This window comes from Trichosurus vulpecula, chromosome 9 (assembly GCF_011100635.1).
Source record: "Trichosurus vulpecula isolate mTriVul1 chromosome 9, mTriVul1.pri, whole genome shotgun sequence".
In the NCBI taxonomy this organism is placed as follows: Eukaryota; Metazoa; Chordata; class Mammalia; order Diprotodontia; family Phalangeridae; genus Trichosurus; species Trichosurus vulpecula.
Window position 1 is genome coordinate 64,989,331 of NC_050581.1, and position 27,903 is coordinate 65,017,233.

The 27,903-nt window shown below is 35.9% G+C and overlaps 2 protein-coding genes across 4 annotated transcripts in view; both read left to right on the top strand.

Moving 5' to 3' along the window:
* GKAP1 (G kinase anchoring protein 1) overlaps window positions 1-27,903 on the top strand; it is a 59,494-nt gene that overhangs the window by 27,298 nt on the left and 4,293 nt on the right. Inside the window, exons 5-10 of one of the 3 annotated variants that reach the window (XM_036739364.1) lie at window positions 2,997-3,074; window positions 5,328-5,460; window positions 11,393-11,415; window positions 16,632-16,784; window positions 22,782-22,883; window positions 26,121-26,184. In XM_036739364.1, the coding sequence (XP_036595259.1) occupies window positions 2,997-3,074; window positions 5,328-5,460; window positions 11,393-11,415; window positions 16,632-16,784; window positions 22,782-22,883; window positions 26,121-26,184 (553 nt within the window). The remainder of the gene's footprint in view (window positions 1-2,996; window positions 3,075-5,327; window positions 5,461-11,392; window positions 11,416-16,631; window positions 16,785-22,781; window positions 22,884-26,120; window positions 26,185-27,903) is intronic. The other 2 variants (XM_036739366.1, XM_036739365.1) reach the window with 2 other exon arrangements.
* Window positions 7,291-7,753, top strand: LOC118831058 (40S ribosomal protein S27-like). Its single transcript, XM_036738224.1, has 2 exons — window positions 7,291-7,346; window positions 7,465-7,753. The coding sequence occupies exons 1-2, from the start codon at window positions 7,291-7,293 to the stop codon at window positions 7,733-7,735; spliced, it is 327 nt and encodes a 108-aa protein (XP_036594119.1). The 3' UTR covers window positions 7,736-7,753.

The following is a 27,903-nucleotide window of genomic DNA, read 5'->3' on the forward strand; positions in this document are numbered from 1 at the left end:
ATGGTAAATGCTATGAATTATCATTGACAATGAAGACTGAGAAAGGGGTAATTCTGAAGCTGTAATCAAAGCCACTTGGTACGAGTTTAAACATGGAAAAGTAGATGAGTGGAGCAGACTGATAAATAAAAACCAGAAGCAATTAAGAGTAGAAGTCTAGTGTTTGACAAACTGATAAACTCAAGAATGTTAAATTTAGCGGGGAGGGTGTAGAACCAGAAACCCGTTTGACAGAAGCTGCTGGGAAACTGAAAGCAGTTTAACAGAGATTACATTTAGACCTTGTATCATGATAAGCTCCACGAGCATGTGCGACCTGAATAATGGTTACGTCATTGGAGTACTCAAGGAGGTACCTTTTACAACGATAGCTTGGGGTAGATTTTTTAACCAATTGGAGTGATAAAATTGTGCATAAAATACAAACTAGATAGTTTCAGTTATTTAAAAGCTTTTTTTCATTAACTAAAGCAGTATAGGTAGAATAAGGAGAGAAACTATCAACTGAAATGGAGGGGTTTGAATCTTTGCATTAAGTATCAGTAATAGTCTGGTATCCAAAATATTGATACGAATATAGAGGATTAAGAGCCCTTCCCCAATAAATAAGAGGTCAAAGGACATGAAACATTTTCAAAAGAAGGGTTGCAAATTATTAATGACCTTATGAAAACATCCTCCAAATCACTAATAATAAGAAATAGATATTAAAACAGTCCTCAAGTTTAACCTCACAACTAGCAAATTGGCAAAGCTGGAAAGAACCAGAAACAGTGTTGGAAGGGCTATGGGAATATGTATTAATATACTGCTGGAGCTAAAATTGGACTAATTATTTTGGGGAAAAATTTGGAAGTATTTAAGAAAAGTCACAAAGGGTCTATACCCTTTCACCCAGAGATCTGCTCACTAGTGGGGGCATGTACTCCAACGATATCAAAGACAGAGGGAAAGATCCAATATACAACAGTAGTCATAACACTTTTTGTGGTAGCAAAGAACTGGAAACAGTGGGTGCCCATTAATTTGGGAATGACTGAACAAACTGTTATAGAAGAGCGATGGACTATTATAGAGTATAAAATGATAAAATTCAGGAAGAATTTTAGAGAAATGAAGGAAGTTCTATATAAACTGAAAACGGGAATATAAGCAAAACTCAAAGAACAATATACACACGATGACTAAAGTAATACAAATGGGGTGGGACACTAAAATGAAACCAAACTGAGTAATTATACAATCTGCTATTGGCTCAGAGAGAAAAATTAATAAACACCTTCCTCCTTTCCTCAGAGAGGCAAGGACTGAAGAGGACAGATATATGGATTACTTTCATTTCACTTTTTCTTTGTTATGGGGGAGAGTTAATTTCTGGAGTTGAGTGGTGAGGCAGTATATACCCCAAAATTTACTATGATGGACATAAAGGAGGCAGCTATAATGGAGTGGTGACAAGTGCTGAGCCTTGGAGTCAGGAGAACTAAATTCAGATCCTGATTGGCATTTCATAAAACTATGTGATCTTGGGTCGGTAATTTCAACCTTCTGAGTCTCAGTTTCTTTGTTTGTAAATGTTGGTGATCATTGTTACACTACCTACTTCACAAGGTTGTTACGAAAAAATTACTTTGAAATCCTTAAAGAATTGTAGAAATATGTTTGGCAACCATCTGGCAAGGAAAGGGGCATTAGAAATCATCCAGTCCCAACTTCTCATTTTAGGAATAAGAAAACTGAGACCCAGAGGTTGGGACTTGCCCAAGGCGACACGGATCGAAGAGCTGGGATTTCTACATAGGGATTTAGTAAAGAGAACGAAGGACAGAGTGTAAAAAGTCCAGAGAGTGAGTGCTGAGGGAATCTAGAGGTAGTATGAAAGAATCACTTCCTATATTACATATGTTCCTTAAAAATTTCTGTGCCTGTGATAAATACCTTGCACAGCATAATTGGTGGTCTTGATAAAGACTGCTCTCTTGAATTATTTTAAGCAGTGTTTTGTATCCTCCACTGCAGTTTTACTCTTATGCCTTGTAATTGTAAAAATTGTAAAAAGAGACTACTCATTGTCAAATACTATGCTAGTGAATTCTAGTTTCTAGAAGATGTTGGCCCGCAGATATATGCCTGTTGCTTGAGGACTCCTGTACCTAACTAGGATGTAACTAGGATGATACCTAGTTTGCCGTGGGGTTATCACCAAAGGGGTGACTACTGGTTTATTTTTTTTTCCTGCAGTAAATGGCTAAAGACGATGTTAGGATGTGGTGGAGTTGTGATCTGTATTTGTAGATGAAGAAAACATCCACAATTATTAAATTGCAGGCCTTTTGAAATACTATGCTGTGTAATAAAGCTTAATAATATCATTAATTTAGGGCCAGGAGAGGTGTGAGAGGTCATTTCATTCAAGTGAGGAGAAGTGAAATGACCTGCCCAAGTCATAGATTAATTAAGCCAGAGGCAGGTTGTTCTCCCCTCTGCCCGTGTCATATAACCGAATCATCCTTGCCTTCAGCAAAGGGTTTATTTTCGGACTTTCTGGTTTATTGTTTTAAATTTAATAATGAGGTCAGGATTATATAGCAAATTATTGACAGCCAAGGGGAGAAATCAGATATCAAATTGGAAGATATTTTTTTCCTTGATCAGTTTTCTTTGATAAAATAAGGCTGCTAGTATTTTAGTTACATTGATAAATTAGTATAATCCTCTTGGGAGAATTCTCCTCTGCTCTCTGTTTTTTTTCCTACCCTTATGCTTAACCTGTTTGCTTCCTAATCTTGCACACATTTACCCTTTTTTTTTTATGCACTTCTTATAGTGCCATGAAAATTGTAAGCATTGAATAAATGTTGAATTTATCTGAGCATTTGTTACATTGTACACGTACATGTTGTATATTGTATGTGTACGTTGGACATATTGTACGATTTATGATGTTACTATTGACCTTTGACTTAAATCATGAGTCTCTCTTTCCTTACCTTCAGTTGACATCTGAAATGTTTGAAGCTGATCTTGAAAAGGCATTGTTGCTAAGCAAACTAGAATATGAAGAACACAAAAAGGTATTTATGTTCATTCAGCTGCAGATTTTAGAAGTGCATGTCTAATATTAAAGCAGATTCTCAAATCTTAAGTGGAACTTTAAAATTTTGAGTAAATTCTTTTATAACAATCTATTGTAGATGTTCTCATTCCTCCTAAGATTTTTAAGAGAGAATGGAAGGATAAATTGAGCATTGTCTGTTTCAGTGCTGTTATTTCTAAATGAAGAAAGGCAGTAACGTCCGTTTAAAAAAAAACTTTGCATTTTTAAACAAAGATACAAAGTGCTGCACAAGCAGTTTCAATATAGGTATGTCAGAAAAGAGGGGACCCCTCTCTGCTGGGGAGCCCTTTAATTTGCAATTAACAAAGGGCAAAAGAAGCATTTTTCTGACATTTTTGCCTTTGGGGCTCAGAATTTATAACTGTCACTCATCTTTAATATTAGACACAGTATAGACATGCTTCTTAGAGCTAATTTTTTAAAAAGAAGCTTTTGGTGTGTGCAGAAGTATTTTTAAAAACATTATTACTGATCAGCTTTGCTTAAACTAGGAAAAAAAAGTATACATTTCTCATATTAAATTGACTTAATTTTTATAGGCTTTTTTTAAAGGTAACCCAAGTTTTTCTTTGAATACAGCTAACCTCCTGATGGCTTAGGGGGGCTTCTTATTCTTTGCCTTTGCTGCTTGCTCTCCATCTTACTTGCTTTTTTAAAAATCCATTTAACTGTCCATTCATCCTTGTATCCAAAACTAGGAAATGAGAGGAAATGAAGTTTGATATAGATGATTTTTCTCTTTGACATTTTAGAGAAAAAGGTTAAAACTAGTAGTAAAAATAAAATTTGTTTAAAAATATTTCTACTTTCGTTTTCCTGTCCTTTGTCATACTTAATGTATTTACTGTAACTTTGTATTTTGTAACTTTGATATTCAGATCTTTGAAACATTTGCTAAAATAACACGAATAAGCCACTATGCCAGTTTAATTACTTAAGTAGACTCAAATTTCCCTGAAAAGCTTTTAATTCCGATTAATAGAATGTGATAGAGTATTGATTTCTTATTTTCAGGTGAATTAACTGAACATTAAAGCTGAAGCCTCAGCTGTATCATATATGTGTGCGTGTGTGTGTTTATGTGTTTATATATGTATGTACGTATTTAGTATACTAGTGAGTAAATGAATCTATAAAATATGGTCTTTGTAAGTCATTTTCATGATAGAACTGTAGGTCTAGTACTCAAGTTCAGTGTTTATAGTGTTTGCAATAAGCATTGTAGTAAGGGTCTCATTGATGACAGTGAATTTTGATTGATAAGAGGACAGTAAGGAAGGCAGCTATTTAAACAATGACTAGTTCAAAAAACTCAGCCATTAGTATTTTGGAACTACTATATTTTATCGCTTTGAATGTTTTAATATACAGTGCAGATCACAGTCCATCCATGATCCATCCGTTGTGTCTTCTCCTTATCCTTCCATAAGTTTACCACAAAGCGTCTGCCCAACACATTGGAGACCTTTCCTTGATTTTTTGGTTTTATTTTATTTTTAAATTTAAACTTCTTTTTATTATAAACTTAATAAGTATCCACAAACACGAACATTTCCACATAACAATGAGAAACAGAAAAGATTGTATATGAAATAGAAGTTTTGTTAACACAGTTCGAGGTTTTTAAAAAGTATTTATTAAATGTAATGTTGTAATAAAACTACCCTTTTGGTGTTCCCCTCTGAACCTCTTTTACTTTGCTTGTGTGTATTTTTAGTGTTTTATCGATGCTTTTCCCTATTTTTTTTTTTGCATCTATTACTACCCACTGATTCATCCATCTCTCCTAAAAGAAGCTTTTACTTATAACAAATAAGTGTAGTCAGGCTAAGTGATGTTTGATAACATATGTCTCAGGGTAGCCGGGTGATGCAGTGGATAGAGCACCAGCCCTGGAGTCAAGAGGACATGAATTCAAATTTGGCCTCAGACACTTGTGACCCTGGGCAAGTCACTTAACCCAAAAACCTTAAAAAAAAAAAAGATAATGTATGTGTCATTCCATGCTCCTCGTCCATCACATTTCTTGCGGAAGATGAGTGGGGAAAGTCCCTCTTCAATTAGTTAAGCCCAAGGTAAAATTTATCTTGTAGCACTTCTCTTTCTCTTGGGAACAAAGGACTTTAGTGAGAAGCTAATTACAAATTGAAGAATGGACTTTGAAAAAGTAAAATTTAACGCCTTTTGTTTTGTGCTCAATCCATCTCAGGAATATGAGAACGTCGAGAATGCTTCCCCTCAATCCAAAGGTGTGAATAAAAAAGAAAAAAGAAAGAATCATCAGGGGAGGGACAAACCGCTCACAGTGTCGCTGAAAGACTTCCAGTCGGAAGCAAACATAGGTATGCGTTGTTCGATTAAACATTTGGAGCTGCAAGTCTTGTCTCTTTAGTTTCTTCTGTGATTGTTTTAAATACTCTCCTGGATTCTCCAAAATATGAATTTTATTTCCACATGAACTATTTACATTTTCAAAAATCACTTTCCATATAAGCAAAAAACAATTTTGTAGTATTTATATAATTTTTAATATTTATTCAAAAACAAAATGCCTTAATACGTAGTTGTACTTTCTATAATTCTTTGATCTGCCCTTTTATAAGCCTTATTAAATGAAATTGAATAATATGTTTAGAAAATGTAATCTTGAGATATGGTTTTTTTTCATATTCAAATGTGTTGCACTAACACAAAACAACTGTTAAATACTTCATCTGTTACTTATCACTTTCCTCCTCAAGTTGTCTTAGGCTAGAACATACTAAAATAGCTAGTTTTAGAGTAGAACTCACTAACAAAAAAATCTCTTATGATATACCACCTTAATAGTGTTTAACTTTTGGCTAGTGGGTACAGAGGGTAATTATATCACCCTCTGTGGTTTTTAAGTCAAACCAAAAAACCACATTATTTTTAATATAGGAAGTGGTAAACTTAGCATGAAATAGATGCTAGCAAATGGGCTGTATTTATAAATAGAGAAACTTATTTATCTACTATTAACCTAGTCTTTAAAACACAAGTATTTGTTCTGGCCTTGCTTATAATGTCACAGCAGTAAACTCAGGGGAAAAATGTCGCATATTTCATAATATACCATACTTCCAGTGAAAAGCATTATTTGCAGAAAGCACTCTGCTTAGATGCTGAGGAAGGTACAAAAATCACATAAAGACAGAATCTCATCCCTCAAGGGGCATATAATCTGAGGATAAGAAACCAGCAGAGCAGTATGCTACACAATATCCTGTGGTAAGTTCATTTGAGAATTATAAAGCAAAGTTTTATGTGAATTTTAAGGTAGGCGGAAGAAGTCATTACCACCTAGGTGCTTCATCCAATTAACAAGCATTTATAAGGTGTTTACTATGTGCCAGGCACTGTAATAAGTGCTGATAGTGTAAATAAAGTAAAAAGTAGGATTCCTGCCCTGAGGAGCCTCGTATTCTAAGGGAGGGTACAACATGTAAACCACTATGTACATACAAGACATATACAGTGTAAATAGGTAATCCCAGAGGGAAGACACTAACTAAAGGCAAGGGAGGAAGGAAGAGCAGGAAAGGCCTCTTGGAAAAAGTGGGGTTTGAGCTGAGTCTTAAAGGAAGTAAAAAATTCCAGAAGAAAGAGCATTCCAAGCTTGGGGGACAGTCTGTGAAAAGGTACACAGTTAGAAGATGAAGTGTCATGGATGAGGAACAGCAAGGCCAGTGTCCCTGGATCTTAGAATCTGTGGACTGGGGAGTAAAGAATTAAAAGATTGGAACTTCCATTGTGAAGTACTTCCAGTGCGTGAGGAATCAGGCTCTGATCTGCTGGTGCCTGACCGGAGAGTTGAGAAACAGAGGGAATAAGACAGGTTAACAGGACAGGGCGTCACATATGTGAGCGACTGTAGCACTTCACCAAGCCTGAGAGAAAGAGCTCAGCATCCCGCTGGGGTCAGTTCTGACCACTACAACTCATTCAGGGTATACACCTTGGTGGATGAACTGTGAATTGCCTAATGTGGGAGGATTCACTTTGTAGCCAGCAAGAAAACTACCACCAGAGGTAGTCAGAAAGTGAGTGATAAGGAAAATAAAAGGGGGGGGAAAGAGACTGACAGTACTCAAGATTTCAGGAAGATCTTGAATATATAAATAGATAAATCAACAGGAAAAACAGTAACAATGGAAGGAATTGTGGCCTCCAGACCTGGTGAACAAGTTCAGGCATCTGTGAATGAGTACTGCAAAATGAAGAAAAGTGATCCAGCACTCGCAGAGACAGAAGACCCTGTGTGATATGAGAACATGGAACAACAGCATGCTGTTTAAAAGAGAAATGAGATTCCGGCGGTGAAGATCTCCCCGCGCCAATGTGCCTCTCGCGAAAGACCTCCTGCACCCCTCTCCTGAGGAGGAGAAGCAGAAACACAAGAAGAAGCGCCTGGTGCAGAGTCCCAACTCGTATTTCATGGACGTGAAGTTCCCAGGGTGCTACAAAATCACCACTGTCTTCAGCCACGCGCAAACGGTGGTCCTCTGTGTCGGGTGCTCCATTGTACTCTGTCAGCCTACTGGAGGCAAGGCCAGACTTACAGAAGGATGCTCCTTCAGACGGAAGCAGCACTAACGACTGAATCAAGATGAATGAGGAAGTGTAAAGAATAAAACAAATTTGATACCAAAAAAAAAAAATGAGAATTACGGGAACAAAATGTATGTCCTGCACAACAAAAAGAATGAGCAGAATAGAAACACTTGAATGGCATCTTCGCAAAGGAACTTTATGGTGGGAGGGTTGAGAGGACTAGGAATAAGAAATTGGGTGGTAGGGGATGGGTTTTGGAGGATGACCTATAGGAGTCAGAATCACTGGGATGTATAGGGTATTACTAGGTATGAGATGGTTCTTCATAGAATCACAAGTCCCCACTCCTCAGGAGCCTGGAGATTGGGCTGGGAGATGAGTGGAACATCAGCTGGGAGGCCCCTTTGAATGCTCTTGCTCTGAAGGCTGGAGATTAGGCAAAGAACTGTGCAGCAGAAGATGGACGTCCTCTCTTCACGGGTTTTCCTCTTTTCTCTTCCCTCAAGTAACTGTTGTAGGAGGAGATGGAAAGCCCGAGGTCAAAGGGAAGGTTGCTGTTCTTTTCACGGGAAGTTTCTATGTCTCGGTTGGGAGATCAGGCTGGCAGCAGGAAGTGGAAGTTGCCTTGTCGTGGCAGATGGAAGGAGAGAAGTCAGAAGAAGGTCTTACTCCTTACTCCTCTTCACACCTGAGGTTGTAGATTAGGTGGGCACAGCATGAAGTAGAAATAGGAACTGGTAAAGGTTTTTCAAGGGTGAGATAAACCTTGGTATGTTAGTAAGCAGTGTGGAAGAACCAGAGATAGAGAACTGGATCTACCAGAGAAGATGGGAAGAGATGGAGTAAAGGATGCATAAAGATGGGAGGCCTTTGCTAGAAGGACCGCCTCTTCATCAGATACCTAGAGTAAAGGAGGAGATGCTGGTTGTTTTCAGACTTCTCTTCAACACATTTTTAAATATGTCCGTGACCCTCTTTTTTTTTTTTTTTAAACAACCCTTCCACCCTCCCCCCCCCCCGGTGATAAAAGAAAATTCTTGTGACGAACACAGTGAAGCAAAACAAATGCACAGCTTTGCTGTGTCCAAAAACACGTCTCATTCTGTAACTCGAGTCCATCATATGATTCTGGTTTTAAGAAAGACATAGACAAGTGGAAATAATTCTAGAAGAGGGCAACCAGGACAGAAGACTATTCCATGTGAAGATAGGTTGAAAGATCCAGAAAAGAGATCACTTTGGTGGAGGACATAAATTGGTAATCTCCAAGTATTTGAAAGCTGTCAAGTGAAAGAAGGACTAGACTTTTTTTTGCTTTTTTCTTTTTCTGTTCAGAAAGCAGAACTAGGGGCAATGAGTGGAAGTTGTGGAGAGACAAATTTAGTTTTTTTATAGGGGAAAACTTCCTAATAGCTAATTGTTAGCTGTCCAGTAGTAGAAAGCAGAATTAGTTTTCCTGGGACGTTTATTTGTAAGGGGAATAGGGGAGAAGCAGAGTCGAGACTAGATAAACCTGGGTAATTTAGAAGTAATTCCTATAGTTAAGGGGTAGAATAGATAACCAGTAAAGTCCTTTAGTGATTGCAGATTGTCTACACTTTTTTTTTGGTCTGGATCTATGATTTTATTGGTATACAGAGTGCCTACTGAGAAGGAAACTCCTATGCAGATTGACTTGTACTCTACAAATTACGGTGCCAGACACTGTATGATGTCTCGGATTCTGAACAGTACTGCTGCATTATAGCAACTAGTGAAGGTTTAGTGCTATTAGCTATATATAATTTTTTTTATTCTGTAAAGTCATTGGTCTTTATTTTACCTGTAAATTCATTAATTTAAAGATTTGAGCCCAAAACTGGAAATTTCTCACCATGATATTAGTGAATAAAAAAAGTATTTTCCAAAACTCTTTAACAGTGTGGCAGTGTAGCTATTGATAGTTGGCTTTTGGGGACAGTTGACAAAAGCTATGGTTTGATTTTTCTGAGTTTTTCATTCCCTAATTATATTGCAGTTTGGGGTGTGTGTGGGTGTGTGTGTGTGTGTGTACACCTGTGATTTCATTGGATGTAAGGAACTCCTGGTGAGGAAACCCATTTCAGCAACTGCTCTACACCTTATAGAATTAGAGAGTTATTTGGAGTATTCAGTGGTTAATTGACATTCCCAGGTTCCTGTAGGCAGTATGTGTCAGAGGTGGGACTTTTGAAGTCTTTGATGACTAGTAGACCGGCTCTTTACTATGCCATGTTACTTCTCTTGAAACATTAGCCACATTTCTGCAGCTGGTAAAGAAGTGGATGTAGTGTGAGGCCTAGAGTTAGGAAGACCTGAGTTCAAATGCAGCTTCAGACACTTAATAGCTATGTGACCCTGGGCAAGTTACTTAACCTTTTGTTTGTTTATTTCAGCTTCCTTAGCTATAAAGTGGGGTTAATAATAGTACCTACCTCCCAGAGTAATTGTGAGGGTCAGTGGAGATAATAATTGTAAAGCTCTTGGCATAATGCCTGGCATATAGTACACACTATATAAATGTTAGCTATTATTATTTTTTTAATTTAAAAATAAAAATTTAAATTAATTTGAAGAGGGGGCAAAGTTTGTTTAAAAATTATGTGTCTTGAGAAAATCCACAAATTGAAATATTTCTTAAAACCTGGTTTAAGATCAAATACTGCATTAATTCAATTCAGCAAACAGTTATTAAGAAACTATATAGTGTGTTAGGTGCTGAGGATACAAAGATGAAAAACATAGTCTGTGGTGTCTTCCAATAAGGATGACATAGAATAGATTGAGATAAAGGTAAAGTGAAGGAGCCTAGATAGAGTATTTGTTTTGTTGGTTTTTTTTTTAAAACATAAACAGTGAAAGATAACTTGATCCAGGAAGTGTTAGTAGGGAAGGTGGGCACCTGATGTAGGACCTGAAGGAAAGGAATTTAAGTAGGCAGATGTGAAAGGAGTCAGTTCCAGGAATGAGGAATATCCTGGGCATATGTATGAAGGAGGAAGAAGATGCTTGGTGAATTCAGTTTGACCACAACAGAAAGTCCCTGGAAAAGAAGTTTATCAACTGGATATAAGGGAAGGAGGGAGAAGGAAGCATCAGCTGTCATTGAAGCCTTGAACTTGAGTGACTGTAAGAATGATAGTGCTATCAACAAAATGAGGGAAGATGAAAGAAGTGTGGGAGGAAGAGGAGTACAGTTTTGGACATAGTTCAGAGGGGCAGCCAGGTGGTGCAGTGGGTAGAGTGCCAGCCCTGGAGTCAGGAGGATCTGAGTTCAAATTTGGCCTCAGATACTAGCTCTGTGACCCTAGGCAAGTCAATTAACCCTGTTTGCCTCAGTTTCCTCATCTGTAAAATGAACTGGTGAAGGAAATGGCAAACCATTCCAGCTGTCTCTGCCAAGAAAATCCCAAGTGGGGTTGTGAGGAGTTGGATGTGGCTGAGACAATCAAACAACAACAGAAGAATTCAAAGGGAGCAAATTGAATGGTTATAATGCAAAATTTTGGTGTGTCTCTAGATGTCTTTGCTGATGTCTCCAGATAGATAGGAAGGTCACTTTTGCTGACTAAACCTATATGGTGTTAGTTTCTCTCTAATTTGGAAACCATTTAATGTTTAAATTGTAAATGCTTCTGTTTTATTTAGGGAATCATTATCTCTTTTCTTTTTCTTTTTCAGATCACCTTAGTAAAAAAACTGAGGTAAGTCTTAACTAGCCTTTGTCACAGGAAGTACTTTTCTTTTTTTAAACTTTTAATATTTAATAATTTTGTGATATTACCAAATGAACCATTCATTAAATCACAAGGCTGTCTTGAATAGAACTAGTAACAACTTTGAAGAGTTACAAAGAATATACTACATCTTAATAAAGTAAATATTAAAATCCATGTTAATATGAAGTACCATCTGACAGTAGTCTTTTCTGTTTAGACAGAACACACACACTTAAGCTCAAAACTTCATTGAGAAGTTGTGTAGGATAGGAAAATGATAAATTTTATGTAGTCATTTGAAACACACTGTACAGTGTCCATAGAAGTGAAATTGTTTGGAAGTGAAATGTATGTTTGAAAGGAAATTTTGGAAGTTATAAAGCCAATATGATTTATATCGTTTTACCATTAGAGGGTAGCACAAACCTTCACCATCTCTCAGATTAACATAATTTTCTATTCCAGAGAGCTGTTTGTTGAGGTATGGCTTAGTGCTTTGTTGTTTGCCTATAGCTTTCTACAGACTTGGTAGGATTGGAGAGTACTGGAAACTGTGCTCATGCTTTTAATTGAGGATAGTCTTATTTAAATAACTTTGAATACTGACAAAATTTATTAGTTATCTTCTTAATTATTTTCAGGGAGATTGAGTGTGTTATTGCATTTCTACATGTCTGTTACCAGCAGTCCTTTTCATTAGCATAGTCCCCACCATCAGCACAAATAAGGAATGAATTTATTACTAATATACTTTGATTTCTCTCTGGAATATATAACCATTTTAAAAATTTTGTTTTGATTATTAGGCCAAGAAAGAAAACTGTAAATGATGATTATAAAAGCATTTTATAATTATATGTAATTATTAAAAAAAACTTATGGTTATAAAAGAACATCAAAATTTAAAGCACAATAATTTATCTTTTTAGCTAATAATTTTTAGAGTTTAGGTAAAGTCATACATAATTCTTTATGAACTGTTACATATCATAGTTACCTAGAGGCAATTTAAAATAATCACTTCCAGTGTTGGCCTCTTTGGAGACAGAAAATTTTGTGTATATATGGAATTGGGTTATTTAACTTATTTTTGAACTGTTTTACAATTTGCATAACAACATCTGCCAAAATAAATCTTAATTGATATAGCCTGGGAAATAAGCATCTAGCCACCTATATTAGGCACAGGTGAATATATCTATCCCTGGCTATCCTTTCGTTGTTTGCTATATTTCTAAAATGTGTTCTAAGAAAGAAAGTGGATTGTTAATGGATAATAAAAAAAAACTTATAGGGCAGCTAGGTGGCTCAGTGAGTAGAGCACCGGCCCTGGAGTCAGGAGGACCTGAGTTCAAATTTGACCTCAGACACTTGACACACTTACTAGCTGTGTGACCTTGGGGAAGTCACTTAACCCTAATTGCCCTGCTTTCCCCCCTCCAAAAAAAAACCAAACTTCTGTGAGAATCCTAGTATGGTTGAGGGGTCAGCTAAATGGCACAGCAGATAGAACACTGGCCCTGGAGTCAGGAAGATTCATCTTTCAGAGTTCAAATCTGGCTTAAGATATTCACTACCTGAGTGACCCTGGGCAAGTCACTTTGACTCTGCCTCAGTTTCTTCATCTGTAAAATGAGCTGGAGAAAGAAATGGCAAACTAGACCAATCACTTTGCCAAGAAAACCACTTTGTAGCTTTGAAAATTTGCCATTAATTCTTTTATGACACTAAGAAATTTGTCAAAGGAAAAGTTACCTTTTTGCATATTTAATCATTTAAAATACTCCATCAAATTAAATTGTTGTATTTAGAGTTCTTAATTCTCTAGGACTCGAATGTTTAAATATCCATGTAGGCTATGCTATTTCTTTAGAAATTTATCAAAGCTACTTTGCATTTGCAGATGGCTCTAATAAAGTGATATTAGTGATTTACATCCTTAAAACTGACCATATTATTGCTGTATTATCCCAGTCTGTATTATTGCAGCAACCTCTTAGCTGAGGTTTCCGTAATTCCAGGTGTTCCTCTATCTAGTTCGTCCTATAAACTTCTGCCAATTCTGCTTTAAGCATTTTTTTTTTTACCATGTCCCTTTCCTGCTTGGAAACCTTCAGTAGCTTCTTTTTGACCACTACGTCAGAGCTAACCTCCTCTACCTTATTCATGAGGCAGCTCATAATCTCTCCCTTCCATAACTACTCAGTGTATTTCCAAGTATTACTCTGTTTATACCCTTCCCACCAGGCTGGTTAGTCTGCTCACTGCTGTATTCCCTCTGAACTGGTCTACCTGTATTTTGTAGTTTCTTCCCTTCTCTGGAGTGTCCTTTTCTTGCCGCTCCACCTATCTAAATCCTGTTCCTCTCCTCAAAGTCTATCATCTTCTGTGAAGGCTTCCCAGAACTCATTAATGTAATGCCCCTTTCCTTTGAATTTCTACAAGGAATGATCTGACAGGATTTTCTTTCATAAAAAAGGGGGACAGTAAGATGGTTGAGACAATCTGGAGGGCTTTCTCTTAAATGAAATATGGAGTTAATTAATCCCTTTTTTCAGCTGATATTATTAGTATTTATTGGAAACATTGTTACACATTGGGGTCTGTAAGTTCTGTATGTGAGGACATTGTGTGTGTGGGAGCGTGTGTGAGTGTAGAAGAAACATAGGAAAGGACATAAAGAGGTATAGAGAAGGTATGGATGGGGTGGGGTAACTTCAGAACAAGAACCAAAACGAAGAGTCCATGAACAAGGAGGAGGAGATAAGAAAGATCAGGCATAGTGCTATTTACGTTTGATTAAACATAGGGTTAGCTTTTTAAAAATTACTGTAATTTTAGTTTCATAAATACTTATCAATTTCCCTCTAGATAACAGTAAAAACCTTTAGAAAACTTAGAGGATTACTATTGAATATATCAGACATTTACAAAATACTATATGTGTATGTATATATATGTGTGTGTGTGTATGTATATATATATATATATATACACACACATATATATGTATACACATACATACATGTGTGTGTGTGTGTGTATACACACTAGGATTACAGGAGGTATAAAGTTAGATAAAACAGTGTTCCTGTCCTCTCTGAGCTTACAGTCTGCCAAGTATATATAAATTAAAAATAACTGGTTTACATAGGTGCTTAAGAAGCATAAAAAGTGCTGCACTAAGAGCTTACAAGATGTATTTGCTAGGAGAATAAGGGAGGTTGGATAGAAGATATGACATGTTTCAGATAGTGGGTAGAGAAAAATTTAGGTGGAAGAAAGGAGGTGGCAACATCAAGGGATCCTATAGAGGAAAGAGAAGGGAAGACACAGAACCCATCCCAAGGGAAAAGGAAAAGTCTCCATAGGAATGAACACAAACTGGAAACCCTCCTGCATGAGCCTCCAGCCATGCCATACTTGATTACATGTTGTTTTTTATTTACTGTAGTTTTGTGAGTTCTCTTCTCTCCAAGTAGAATTTAAGCTCAAACTAGCAATAAAATGTTGCCAGTCTTTGGATTAAGTACTTGTGAAGCAAGCAATTGCTTCAGGTTGTGAACCATTACAATAGGCAAAGTGGGCAGGAGAGAACTTTTGAATTTTATGAGCAGCCTTTCCCCACAAATGTAGTATTATCTTTGATCTGACTTTTTGAAGAAAACATAGTTTGAATTGCTTCTTCAAAATAATTTTTGTTGTTTATTCACTGTAATTAAAATGAATATACATAGGGAAAATTTGGTGAGTTGACCTGTGTTGTCTTTCATTTTATTTGTCCTCTACTGAAAATATTATATCAGAGTAAAATTCATGGGCATTTCTAAGTTTAGTTCTTATAATGGAATTGGAGATGTTGGATGGAGCACAACAGTATTTGTAGTAGAAGTGAGATTATGTCTTTAGCCCTTTAAAATGATATTTTATTATAGTATATTTTTGGAAATTCGTTTTTTGAAAACTCAATTCAAATGCTAATTTAATTATCTTAATAAATTCTATTAAACATTGGCTATTATTATAGAATTAAGTGGAGTTTTGGGGTGCAGCAATGCATAAAATAACTTAAATCAGTCAACAGGCATTTATTTAACATCTATTATATATTAGGTTTTATACTTAGTACTGGGAAGGCAAAGAAAAAGTGGAAATAATCCTTGCCTTCCAGGAGCTTCTAATGGGAGGATTTGGGGAGGATCAGGGAAAGACAGATATACATATGTGTGTAACAGAATAAATTTATAGAGAATTTATATGATGATTAAAAGGTAGGTGTCACTTGAAGGGTACCAAGAGACAGAGGTGAGGCAAGGGAGTGCATTTTAGACATGAGAGCAGCCTGGTGCAAATGTACAGGGATGGGAGAGCAGGTGTCATGTATGAGAAACAGCAAGTGGGCTAGTATGACTAGTCCTGAGAGTATATGGAAGGCAGTCATGTCCACAAAGCCTGAAGCAGTAGGGAGGGATCAGAATGTAAAGGACTGAGGGATGAAGGGGTAGTAGTCTCTGCTAATCTCTCCAATGAAATAATAGACTTTTGAAGTTTGAAATATCATATGGCTAAACAATTGCTTTCAGACACTTTACATTCCAAAAACACTGGAGGGAAGAACCTCAGTGTTTAGTGCTTGTCAGTCTTACTGTTTACTGAGTAATGAATGAATAAGCCTATTAAAGACTAGGGAAACTTTTGGTGATGATTCAATCTTATTTGAAAATATGGGAATTAAGTGTAACTTAGGGAATTAACAGTGACTTGGCACATAGACTGTTCTCACCTTTCTGTCTCTACAATAGAGGAGGAAGTGAAATTTCCAGCAGGGCATAGTTGGGAAAATATTTGGAAATATTTTTCTTTAACTACCCATTTTGTCTATGCATTGAAGACATCAAATAGTTTTAAAATCATACCTCAAAGACTGAAGTATTTAGCTTCAAAAAAAACAGGAGAAGCACTGGGGAGATAACTGTAAGGCCATTGTGTTTCTCTCTGTTTTTTCCTGAATGGCATTCTGTGCCTCTCTACTTTATCCGTTAGGAGGGATGTGCAAGAAAAGGAAGGGAAGTAGTGGGGAACTGCTTCTATACTTGTATCATTATGCTTTTCATTTTCTGCCCTACTTTTGGTGGGTGGGTAGTTCTATTGTGTTGACCTTTATGTGTGGAATGATAGTAAATCATAATTCATTTTGGCAGGAATTGAGTTCTTCCCAGACTTTATCACATGATGGAGGATTCTTCAATAGACTGGAAGATGATGTTCATAAAATTCTTATTAGAGAAAAGAGAAGAGAACAGCTCACAGAATATAACGGAACAGATAATTGTACAGCCCATGAACACAGCCAGGCATGTAAAGTAGGAAATTCTCTTAAAAGCGCAATGAACATTTTAATACTGAAATTAAAATGTGTATTTTCCAGATATAACCAATCAGTTATAATTTTATAGAGTAAAAAAATTTAGCTGCTTCAGTTCCCTTAAGCTTACCTATATGATTTTATTTTGAAATGTAGTTTACTCTAAGAAAAGCATATGTGCCCTGAGTTCCAGAACACAGCATACCTAAAGTCCAGCTCTGTGACCTTTGACAAATCATTTGACTTCCTGATCCTCATTTTCCTTATCTCTAAAATGGGAATCGCAATGTTTTTACTGCCCTATATCATGGTGTTTTTATGAGGATCTATACCTAAAAGTCTTTTGACTATAAACGTTAGCTATTTTTGCTTCCATGAAAATCTTTGCAGAAATGACTAGGGCTTGGGCGAAAGGAATTAATGGATGAAAGGAGAAGATATTGGAAAAGTCTGCTTCTCAGCTGCTGATCTTTAAAGCTATTGTCTCCTCCAGATGCAATATTTGTTTACAGGAAATGCTGGACAGTTGGGCCAAGGAGTTCATTTGAGTGTAGTTGATTGTGAAGGTGGCACTGGCTGAGAGGTTGTGAGGGTAGTGCTAGAATTGTGGCTGAGAACAGGGCTAATTATAATTCACAGTTAGGAGGAGTTGGGGTCTTTTTGTTTGTATTACTACTTCGCTCCGTTGCATTCATTCTCTTTCTACTGAGCACTTGAAAAACTTAAAACTATTTCTAGGTAAGCTTTCCTATAAGTTCAGTAGAAGATATTGCTGGCAATGGTCAGTAAATCAATATAAGTTTATTTATACTTATAATAGAATAGCATATCTTTTATATTGATTTTTATTGACTAAGTACTAGCATTATTTATACAAAAAGAAAAAAAGGTAAAGGGCCTTCAGTTTCTATGTGACCACTCATGTAACCAATCATTGAGTATAGAACAGGCTTTATTTAATTTTATAGAAAATGTAAAAAAAACAACAGGAAACCCATAATCAATCAAGACAATTCTTTTCCAGTGGGTCTTTATTTACCCAGGGACCTGGGTATCAAGGGAATGTTCCAGGTTTGTTACATAGAATGGATCTTTACCTTGGTTTTCCTCAATTGCTAGGTCCAACCCATACCTGAAAATATTCCTTGCTGTTTCATAACCAATAAGTTATCTGGGCTTTGCCTGAAGACATCCATTGAGGGAAACCCACTGCCTTCATGGGTAATACTTTTTACTTTTGGATAGCTCTAATTGTTAGGAAGTTTTTCTGATGACATCCAACCAAAATTTGCCTTTTTGCAACTCCCACCTGTTGCTTCTGGTTTTGCCACATAGTATCTTTCTAATCCTTCTTCAACATTACAATCCATGAGGTGTTTGAACACAGCCCTCCTTAGTCTTTTTCAGGTAGAACATTCCCAATTCTTGTAATTGATCCTCATGACATGGACCCAAGTCCCTTCATCCTGCTTACCTTCTGCTCTAGCTGATTAGTGCCCTCCTTAAACCATTATCACCCAGAACTGAACACTGCTAAAGATATGGTATGGTTAAGGCAGAGTATAACAGGAAAATCACATCCTTATTCCTGGAAGCTATGAGTTTCTTCTGCCAGCCCAAGATCACATTCACTTTCGCTCCCGCATCGTATTGCTGATTTCATAGTGAGTTTGCAGTCTACCAAGACCCCAAGATATTCTTCAGATCTCCACCATCCTGTATTTATGAAGTTGATTTTGTAAAACCAAATGTAAGACTTCATGTTTATCTGTTGAATTTTAATGTATTAGATTTATCCTAGTGTTATGTATTTGTGGAAGCTGATTTCTTTTACCCACTGTTAGTTATTCTTCCCAGGCTTATTCATCTGTGAAAATTTGATAAGTATTCCTTCTATACCTTTATCCAGTTCATTGATAAAAATGTCAAATAGCACAGAACCAAGCATTTATCTCTCCTCGGATGCCCCCTCCACTGGAGACTTTCTGTCCGGTTGACATTGAACCATTAATATTATTTGTGTCCAACCATTCAACTAATTCCAGATCTTTATTCTGTCCCTCCCCCCCATTCCACTCCCTCTCCCCCACGCTTAAATTCAGACATCATTTGCCTTCTTCAGTTCTAAGACACTTCCCATTCTTCACAATCTTTTCTTGATCTAAGAGCTTTTCACTTGGCTGAGAAGTCTTAAGTCCAGGAACTCCAGGATAGCTCCACTATTACTTTCACCTGCTGCTATCTCCAGGACCATGTGGTTCCCTTTATGCATTTGAGTGGTTATAGGACATCATAGAATTCCCTGCAGGGAACTGGAGTCTGTGTCCAATTAATGGTCTCCTATCCCTCCAGTCTCTGCTTTTTGAAGGCTAAGGCCAAGAGTATATCCCAAGTGTTAACTTGGTTAGAAATGAAGAAATGCCTGTGAGTCTTACCGTCATAATAAGATTAACTGGTGTCTTCTTTTTGGTGATGCCAGAACAAAAGCCTCATTCGTCCCTGTTAACTATGTTAACATAGGGTTAACATTACATATCGTTGATATGTAAATATGTTGTAAGAGCTCTCTTAAAGGTGTTTAAATACACACCTATGAAACGAAGCCTTAAATTACTCTTGGAAATTGTGGAAGTTAGAAGTGTGAAATGTAGATGAACTCCATTTTTAACAAATCTAGTATGTGGACATCCAAATTTGCAAGACGTTAATCAGGCATTAATTTTTTGGCCTTTACAAAGTTTTCTCTTTATAAAAAGAGGTATTTTATTATTCTTGGAATAAGAAGGTCCTCTGGTATATTTCAAATATAATTTGCAAAATATTGTTTTCTTTAACAGTTGGAGAACTGTTTCAGAACACACATAGTTAAGGTGAGGTACAACTGGAAATTCATGACTGCTTTAACTAATGTTAGGTTAATAGAATAGAAGTCATACACTGAGGTCCTAGTCTAGGGCTTCATTTAGTTGTCGAAGTGACCTTAATTTTTGAATGCTGTGCCAGAAGAGCCCAAAATCTAGCAGGTACTACAGAGCTGGAGAGGTTATTCATATATGACTGTATATTGTTTGAGAATTGGCCTAAATTGACTTTTTTTTGTCAGCTTTTTTTAAAAGTGTTTTTTTTAGCCATAACCCCTAAGACCATTTTACTACTAAAGTATAGAAGAATTGTATTCTGCATTGGTGGAGGAAGGGCTAATACTGACCAATCATGGATTTTTAAAGTATTGAAGTAGTAAAGATGGGGGTCATCTGTTCTTATCTTTTGAAGCCAAAACCATGTAGAATGGTACTATACTTTCCAATAAAATATCTCAATACTGAAAGGCAAAAATGAAAAGCCAGATCCTTTCAAAATAACCGTAACAAAATAATTTAAATACAACAAAAGTACAGTCTTAAGACTAGGTATATAAAAATTTTAGAATAATAATATCTGCATCAAACATCATAGTCATAGAAATTACAGCTGGAAGGAACCTTAGAAGGAATCAAATGTGAACCCGTTCCTTTTGCAGATAAGGAAAATGAGGCCTAGGGAATTTAAGGGATTCATCCAAAATCATACTCAGGCAGATCATAATGACTTGTTTTATAAAGATAAAAAATCTTTTTATGAGGATCAGCTCTGCCATTTCAGAATTTAAGGGTAGCATTGTGGTGTAAAAGAGAATAGTTGGTTTAGAATTGGGAGAATTAGACCCTAATGTTAGTTGTGCCTCATGACTACCTGAGTGACCTTGTACAAATGATTTTATATCCTTGTGCCTCAGTTTTCTCATAGGTGAAATAAGGTTTTGGATCTAAAAATAAATATATATTGTCTATTGTTAACTCTCTGAATTTGAGTAACAATAATTAGGATTCTAATTAAGAATGTTTAGATAAAAACTGTTCATAGTAGAGACAACATTACCTCCTTGCGTTTCTCTTTGGAGTTTTTAACCTTTATAGATATTAACAAATCTGTTTAATGTATATTAGGCTTCTCCAAATACTTTTGTTTTGTGGACAGGTGTAAGGAAAAGCACTGGTATCTAAATTCAGCATTGAGTTTTTATGTATTAATGGTATCATACTCTAAAACATCTCACTGTGTTTTTACTCCATAGATAAAGAATGCCTTTTGTAGGAAACATAAGACAATTGAACCCGTTAGGATTTTTAAAAGTTTGGTGAATTGAGAGCATTTATTCATCACATCGCTTTGGGATGTCTGCAGACAAGTGGTAATACTTTGCAGAGTTGTTTCCTTGCTTTTTCAGAGTATGGCAGACAGTACATGAGTGAAAGGTTTTCTGACTTTAGTTTGGTGAGGATGGAGAGTAGACAGCTATATTTCTTGTTGCACATTCAAAAAATATCATTAAATTGGAAGTGAAGCTGAAGACAGAAGAGATGGGAAGAGAAAAGTTTAAAGAACCCAGATAAGCATGATTTTAAATAGCATTTTCTGTGGACTTGTTTAAGAAAGCAAGTCTATAGAAAGTCTGGTTTTGAGACCCAAGTGAACCACATCATCCCAAGAGTGTTCATTTATTAAACTGGAATGAAGGCATCATTAAATGGAAAATGGAACAGATGTCATTGTTTTCTACAACAATTTGTTTTCATCATCAGTAGCAGTGGAACCAACATATTTGGATTCTTAACACTTTGTTCTCTAATATATACTCCACAAGGAAGTTAACATGGCATCTGAAGTCAGAAGATTAAAACAGGAAGAAGATCTATGCACACCAAGGAAATTTGTGCTGGAGGGTGACATAAGCTTGAAGCACTGAGGAGTCATTTTATAAAATATCTCAGAGTGGGAAGGATATCAAAAGAATGGAAAAATGATGGACAATAGTATCCAGAACTCGAAGAAGAGAGTAGGCTGGTTATACTTTGGATGTTTTTCAGTGCTTTCAACACTTCAAGTTATTCTCTGGCACAAAAATCCATCTCTTTGACACATGTTCTCCTGGTGATTGTGAATCTTAGAAGACTAGTTTCTGAAAAATTAGAAGCTTCAGGAAACACGGAGAGTCATGTTGAGCAGATGTAGACTGTGACATATTTCCAGTGATTCTGTAAGTCTTAGAAGTGGCACAATAAGGTCATTGAGGAGAGGTATGATAAGGACAAGAATTACAAGACTGAGGAAGTACTTGAGTGCTGCAGAGTTCTGAAATATAAGCGATCTAGGAGACGGTCTCTTGCAAACTAGCAGATCGTCTGTAGGGGATGGATTATTAATGAGAATTGCCTGTAATTCTATAGAAGACGTTTAGATGGATTTTTATTTGGATTGATGGAGGCAATACCCATGTAGATGTGATCATTGATTTGTTGTGCTGAAATGAAGTAAAGACATTGATTTCTAACTGAACATGATGCATTAAAGAATAAGGACCATGAGAAAAGTAAGAGAGTAATTTTTTGGAAAGTTGTTCATGAAAATGTATTCTATTTTTGCATATTCCTAATCCATTTTCTGTAGAAATGAAATCTGAATCCAGATACTTTTTTTGCTTTGGTATTATTCTGCTTTTAATCTGTATTGAATGTGCTCTTAAGGTTGAAGAGCAAAGATAATTTTTTTTAAAGAGAATTTTGTCAGAGTTTTGCTTGTATTAAAGACTAAAAAAGCCTTTCTTTTAGAGGAAAGAAAAAGCAGCAGTGTATTTCTAATGTGATTATTTCAAGGGACCTGTAAATATTTTCGAGATATAATTTTATTATGTGATATACTTAAAGTTTTAGATTGATCACAGAATTTTAATTTAGATTAAAAATTGTTATTGGTATATTAACAGAGAAAGAGGGGAACCTTTGAAAATGGGAATATAGGAACTTGAATTTACTTTTGAAAAAGAAACTCAAATCAAGGCTTTTCTTTTTAGCTAAACTTCCAAAAAGAACTTTTTTAAAGAAAGCATGATGGGAAAATTTTACTTCTAAAACAATGGATTTTGTATTTGTTTTGTTTTGCTTTTTAGGAGGTATACTTGAAAGATGGAAGAACAGAAAGACTAAAGTTGGAACTCGAAAGAAAAGATGCTGAAATTCAGAAGTTGAAAAATAACATCACTCAGTGGGAGGTCTGTGTTTAGTTACTATTGCCAGGTGAAATGTATTGTCTAGGATAGTTATCCTAAATTTAAGTAATTATAAGAGTTTCTGATTGGTAGCAGTGTCCTTCTTCTTGGCTCCATCATTATGTGAGTTTTAAAAACCATCATCAGTGATATAATATCTGAATGGTAATCATACTTCTACAAACCTGCTATCTCCTGGATCAAATATAAAATCTTCTTTGACTTTTAAAGCCCTGTAGTGGCTTTAGTAGCCCTAGTATGTGGATATCCAAATTTGCAAGACAGTTTAATTAGGCATTAATTTTTTGGCCATTACAAAGTTTTCTCTTTATAAAAAGATTTATTTTAGAATTCTTTGAATAAGAAGCTCCCCTGGTATATTTCAAATACAATATAATTTGCACAATATTGTTTTCTTTAACAATTTGAGAACTATTTCAGAACACATATGGTTAAGGTGAGGTACAGCTGGAAATTCAAGAGTGCTTTAAGTAATGTTAGAGCTGTATTGGGTTAATAGAGTAGATGTCATACACAAGGTGGCCCTTTTCCAGTCTAATTACACTTTGCTTTTTTTTTTTTTTTTTTACCAACTGTGTGGTTCAGCTACTCTGGCCAACTGGCTGTTCTTCAGCATAACACACCATCTCTTGACTTTATGGTTTTCACTGGCTTGGCTGACCCTTAGGAGTAAAATTTCTTTCCTCCACACCTATGTGACATAGCTTCCCTGTCTTCCTTCAAGACAAATTCAGACCTTGCGTTCTGCAGGAGCGCTTCCCCAATTCTCTCTATCACTTTCTTCTGAGATTACCTGCTATATACTCTGAATAAATCTTACATGTATGTAGTTATCTGTATGTTGTCTCACCCATTAGAATGAACTTCTTAAAGGTAAGGACTTGCTTTTTGCCTTTCCTTTTATCCCCAGTGCCTAGTGTATATATAAGTGCTTAATAAATGGTTATTGACTACCTGAATCACTGTCTTCCACCCCACACATAGATTTTTTTCCTACCTCAAAGGCAAGGGTTCTTAACCGTTATTCTTTCATGGACCCTTTTGGCAATCTAGGGAAACCTATGCACCCTTTCCCAGAATAAAGTTTTTAACTGCATAGAAAAAAATATATAGAATTGGAAAGGAAACCAGTTATATTGAAATAAAGATGTATTTTTTCCCATTCAAGTCCACAGACCCCATGAAATCTATCTGTGGACCCTTTGGGGAACTTTGAACTCCAAGTTAAGAACCCCTGCACTAAGGAATCCCAAATGATGATTTAATTCTTTGCTTAAATTGAAATGTCCTACCTGTTATGGCCTTCCAATATGTCTATTCCCATTTTCATATCTGTTTAGGATTCATATCTTTGGTGAAACTTTTCATGATCTTGCGATATCTTTCTCATTTAGCCTTTGCATTTGCTTAGTCATATATAAATTGTGTACTTTATGTAGTATTACAACTGTAATTGTATTGTATGTGCCTCTTGATCACTTATATTTTTGTATTTGTGTTGTATACCTCCTTAATTAAAATCAAACCTTAAAGTTCATATTTTGAGCTGAAAGGGACATTTAAGCCCATTTCATCCAGAGAGTCTGGTGAAGCCAATGAACTTCTCAGAACAGTGTTTTTAAGTGCATAAAATAAAATGTATAGGGTTACAAAGGAAACCACTTTTTGTAGAAATACAGTTATTGAAATATTAAAAAAACAAATTCGTAGGCCCTAGGTTAAAAATTGCTCATCTAGTCCAACTCTTTACAATTCCTCTAAGGCATAGTTCATAGAATTCTAAACATGGAGTCAGGAAAGCTTGGGTTCACATCCTGTCTCTGATACTACCTTTGGGACCAAATAATTAAAATTTTCTGAGCCTCAATTTCCTCATCCATAAAATGGTGATAATTCCATCATTGTTGTTTATCTCACAGGGTTTGTTGGTTGTAAATCTCAAATGAGATAATGTGTGTGTATGTATATACATGTGTGTGTATATATATATATACACACACACACACACACACACACACACACACACAGGGCATTTTGCAAATTTTAAGATGGTATGTAAATGCTAGCTTTTATTATAATTATTTATATTTACCATGGTGCCAAGTTTTTTGCAGTAAATGTTATAAACTAATTAATCATAGAGCTTAAATTTTCATTTTATATGTTAATCAAATAACCTATGTGCTTTTCCATATGTATTAAAGGGAAAAAAGAAATTTCTTATACAATCAATAGTCTTTAGATGTTTAAAAAATGCAGTTTCCTAAAATTATTAGTAATCTCTATCCTTACCAGGACAACCTGTAACAAAATTTCAACTTATCTTCTAAGACAATATGTGAAAGAGTCCCTGTGGTTTGGACAGTAATTTGAAGAAATGTTTTTAATGCCTTATATTCTGAAGTTAACATTTATCTGTTTATAATTATTAGAATGAAAGAAAAATACACTAGACATTTGAAAAGGAGGTCCCAGGCCTTCTTCAGTAAGTTGCTATTGCATGGTCAGTCACATAGGTTTCAACTTATGAACTAATTCAGGCATTGAAATAAGTGAATAATTAGTGTGGTCTTTGTTATCTGAAATAATATCGAAAATGCTTTACTTTTTTGTCTGGGTTTCTTTTTGAGAATGAAGAATGAAAATCCCTTAAGGAAAATTTTCTATTATAGTATCTTCTTTCCTTCACCCTCATCCCTTCACCCTTCATTTTGAATCATTTGTAATATTAATATCTGCATTTTTATATAGATATTATATACTGATTTGAAATCAGGGCCTTATGACTAATGTGGAAATATGTTTAATATGATTGTACTTGTAAAGCCTATATCAGATTGCGTCCTGTCTTGGGGAGGGAGGAGGGAAGACAGGGAGAAAAAAATTTGGAACTCAAAACCTTATAAAAACTGAATGTTGAAAACTATCTTCACATGTAATTTGAAAAAATAAAATACTATTAAGTGAGAAAAAAATAAACTAATAAAATCGTAGATCTAGTGCCCATTTAAATGCAAAAGTAAATAAATTGGGGGGGTGCCCTTAGTTGAGGACAATATACAATGTTCTGTATGAAGAATTTTTATTCACTTCATCTCTTCAACTGATTTATGTCCATGAGGAATCCTATAATTTTTAGGTCATAGGTTGCTGGATTTGATTCACATATTGTATTATTTACCTTTAAAACTAAACAGTCTTGTTCTCTTTGACAATTAGGCAAAATATAAAGAAGTAAAAGCAAGGAATGCTCAGTTATTGAAAATGTTGCAAGAAGGTGAAAGTAAGTAATTTATATCTTTATGTTGTCTAGATTTAGAACAGTCGTATTTGGGATATTTCATATTTTTAAGATGCAATTTATACATTTAACAGTATTGACCCACATAGGTTCTTTGAATTTCACCTCCCTAGAAATTATTGAGCTATTACCTGTAGAGAAATTATTAAGCAAATATGCCTTCTTAAGAGACTGCTTCTTTTAGTTATGAGAGAAGAGAAGCAGTGTGGGGGTTTGGCGGGGTGGGCACAACCAGGGTTAAGTGACTTGCCCTGGTCACATGGCTAGTAAGTAAGGCTGGGTTTGAACTCAGTTCTTCCTAAGTCCAGGGCTGGTGCTCTATCCAACTTCACCATCCAGCTATTCCAGAGAAGCACTTCTTTGACCAGTGATGAATATTAATGTTTCCACACCAACAGTGATCTCCCATGTTTGTAGAGGGTAGGAAACCAGGAACTTGGGCAGCAGTGTAATTGTTTATTCGTGTGTGTGTGTGTGTGTGTGTGTGTGTGTGTGTGTGTGTGTGTGTGATGAACAAGTGTTACTTCTGAAAATAATTTATCAATAAATCCTAGTTTTGTATCTGTCCTTGAATTTTTTGACTGTGCTGATTGGACCAGGTGCAGGTGGCTAAGCTATTGGGTAGTATTTTTGAACCCAGAATTAGTCTTTTGGGCAGCTCAGCCCTGACAGACATTCAGGAGAGATATTGAGGAGAGGCCTATACTTGGCAATTTCTTATAATTAATTAGCCTAAGGGTAACCTTTAATTAGCTATTATTATCTTAAGAGTTTGAGCTGGGGGGGACAAAGCCTATAGAATATTTTTCACAAATGTTACAAGGTCAGGGGAGAGAGGACTTGATTTCTAACAGGAAATCTAAGAAATTACAAGCAATGTAATACTTGGAAAGATCAGTGAATTTAGAGTCAAAGCACCCAGATTCCAATCCTGTCTCTGTGATGTTGGGCACAGCAGGCTTTGTTGATCTCCATTTCCTTCTCTGTAAAATGAAAATGTTGAATTAGATGCCATGTATGGTCCCTTCTACCTCTAAATCTGTGATCCTGTTGATTATATATGCAAGCAAAAAAGGTTACGTATAAAAGTGTTCTTCCTAGTTCGGAAAGAAATAACCCAAAATGGGGGTTTCATTTTCAGTATTAGCATACAGTAAGTAATAATAGATCCATTCCAACTGAAGGACTTGGTCCATTGCTTACCTTAACTACAGGTAGAAATTCATAAGCAGTGGTATAGTCAGGAGATGTTACTGGGTGGCTTGATCACAGATGTCACTAAAGCAATGGCTAGTAAAAAAGGCCTCCCAGAATAGACTGCTAGCAAGTAACCAAAAGCAAAATCTTAAACCTTTACAGAATTGGGAGGGAGTTTACTTTTCTATTTGTCTGTCTTGTGTTGTATATTAGTAAATCATGTAGAAGAACACAGATAAGGAGCATGATCTGAGAATATCCCTTCTCTTTTCTCTTCCTTTCCTACAAAGGTATTAATGCCAAGAGAACAGCCCTGAAAGTCTTTCACTGTACCTCAGAACGGGAACATAGGGCAACACATTGGCACCACATTAAAATATTAATTTAACCTTTTGCCTTGAGCTGCGAAATTCATGCTTCTGTTCCTCTGTAGACTAGAAGTTATTACTGCACCCAGACTTAATCTCCAATAATAACTTTATCACAGCACCAAGAAACTACATC

What these genes read in the sequence shown, in the direction of transcription:
- LOC118831058 (XM_036738224.1), top strand. Translation starts at nt 7,291, where the DNA reads ATGGAAGGAATTGTGGCCTCCAGACCTGGTGAACAAGTTCAGGCATCT. An exon ending in GTTCAGGCATCTGTGAATGA is followed by an intron (nt 7,347 to 7,464) that starts GTACTGCAAAAT and finishes CCGGCGGTGAAG; the next exon opens with ATCTCCCCGCGCCAATGTGC.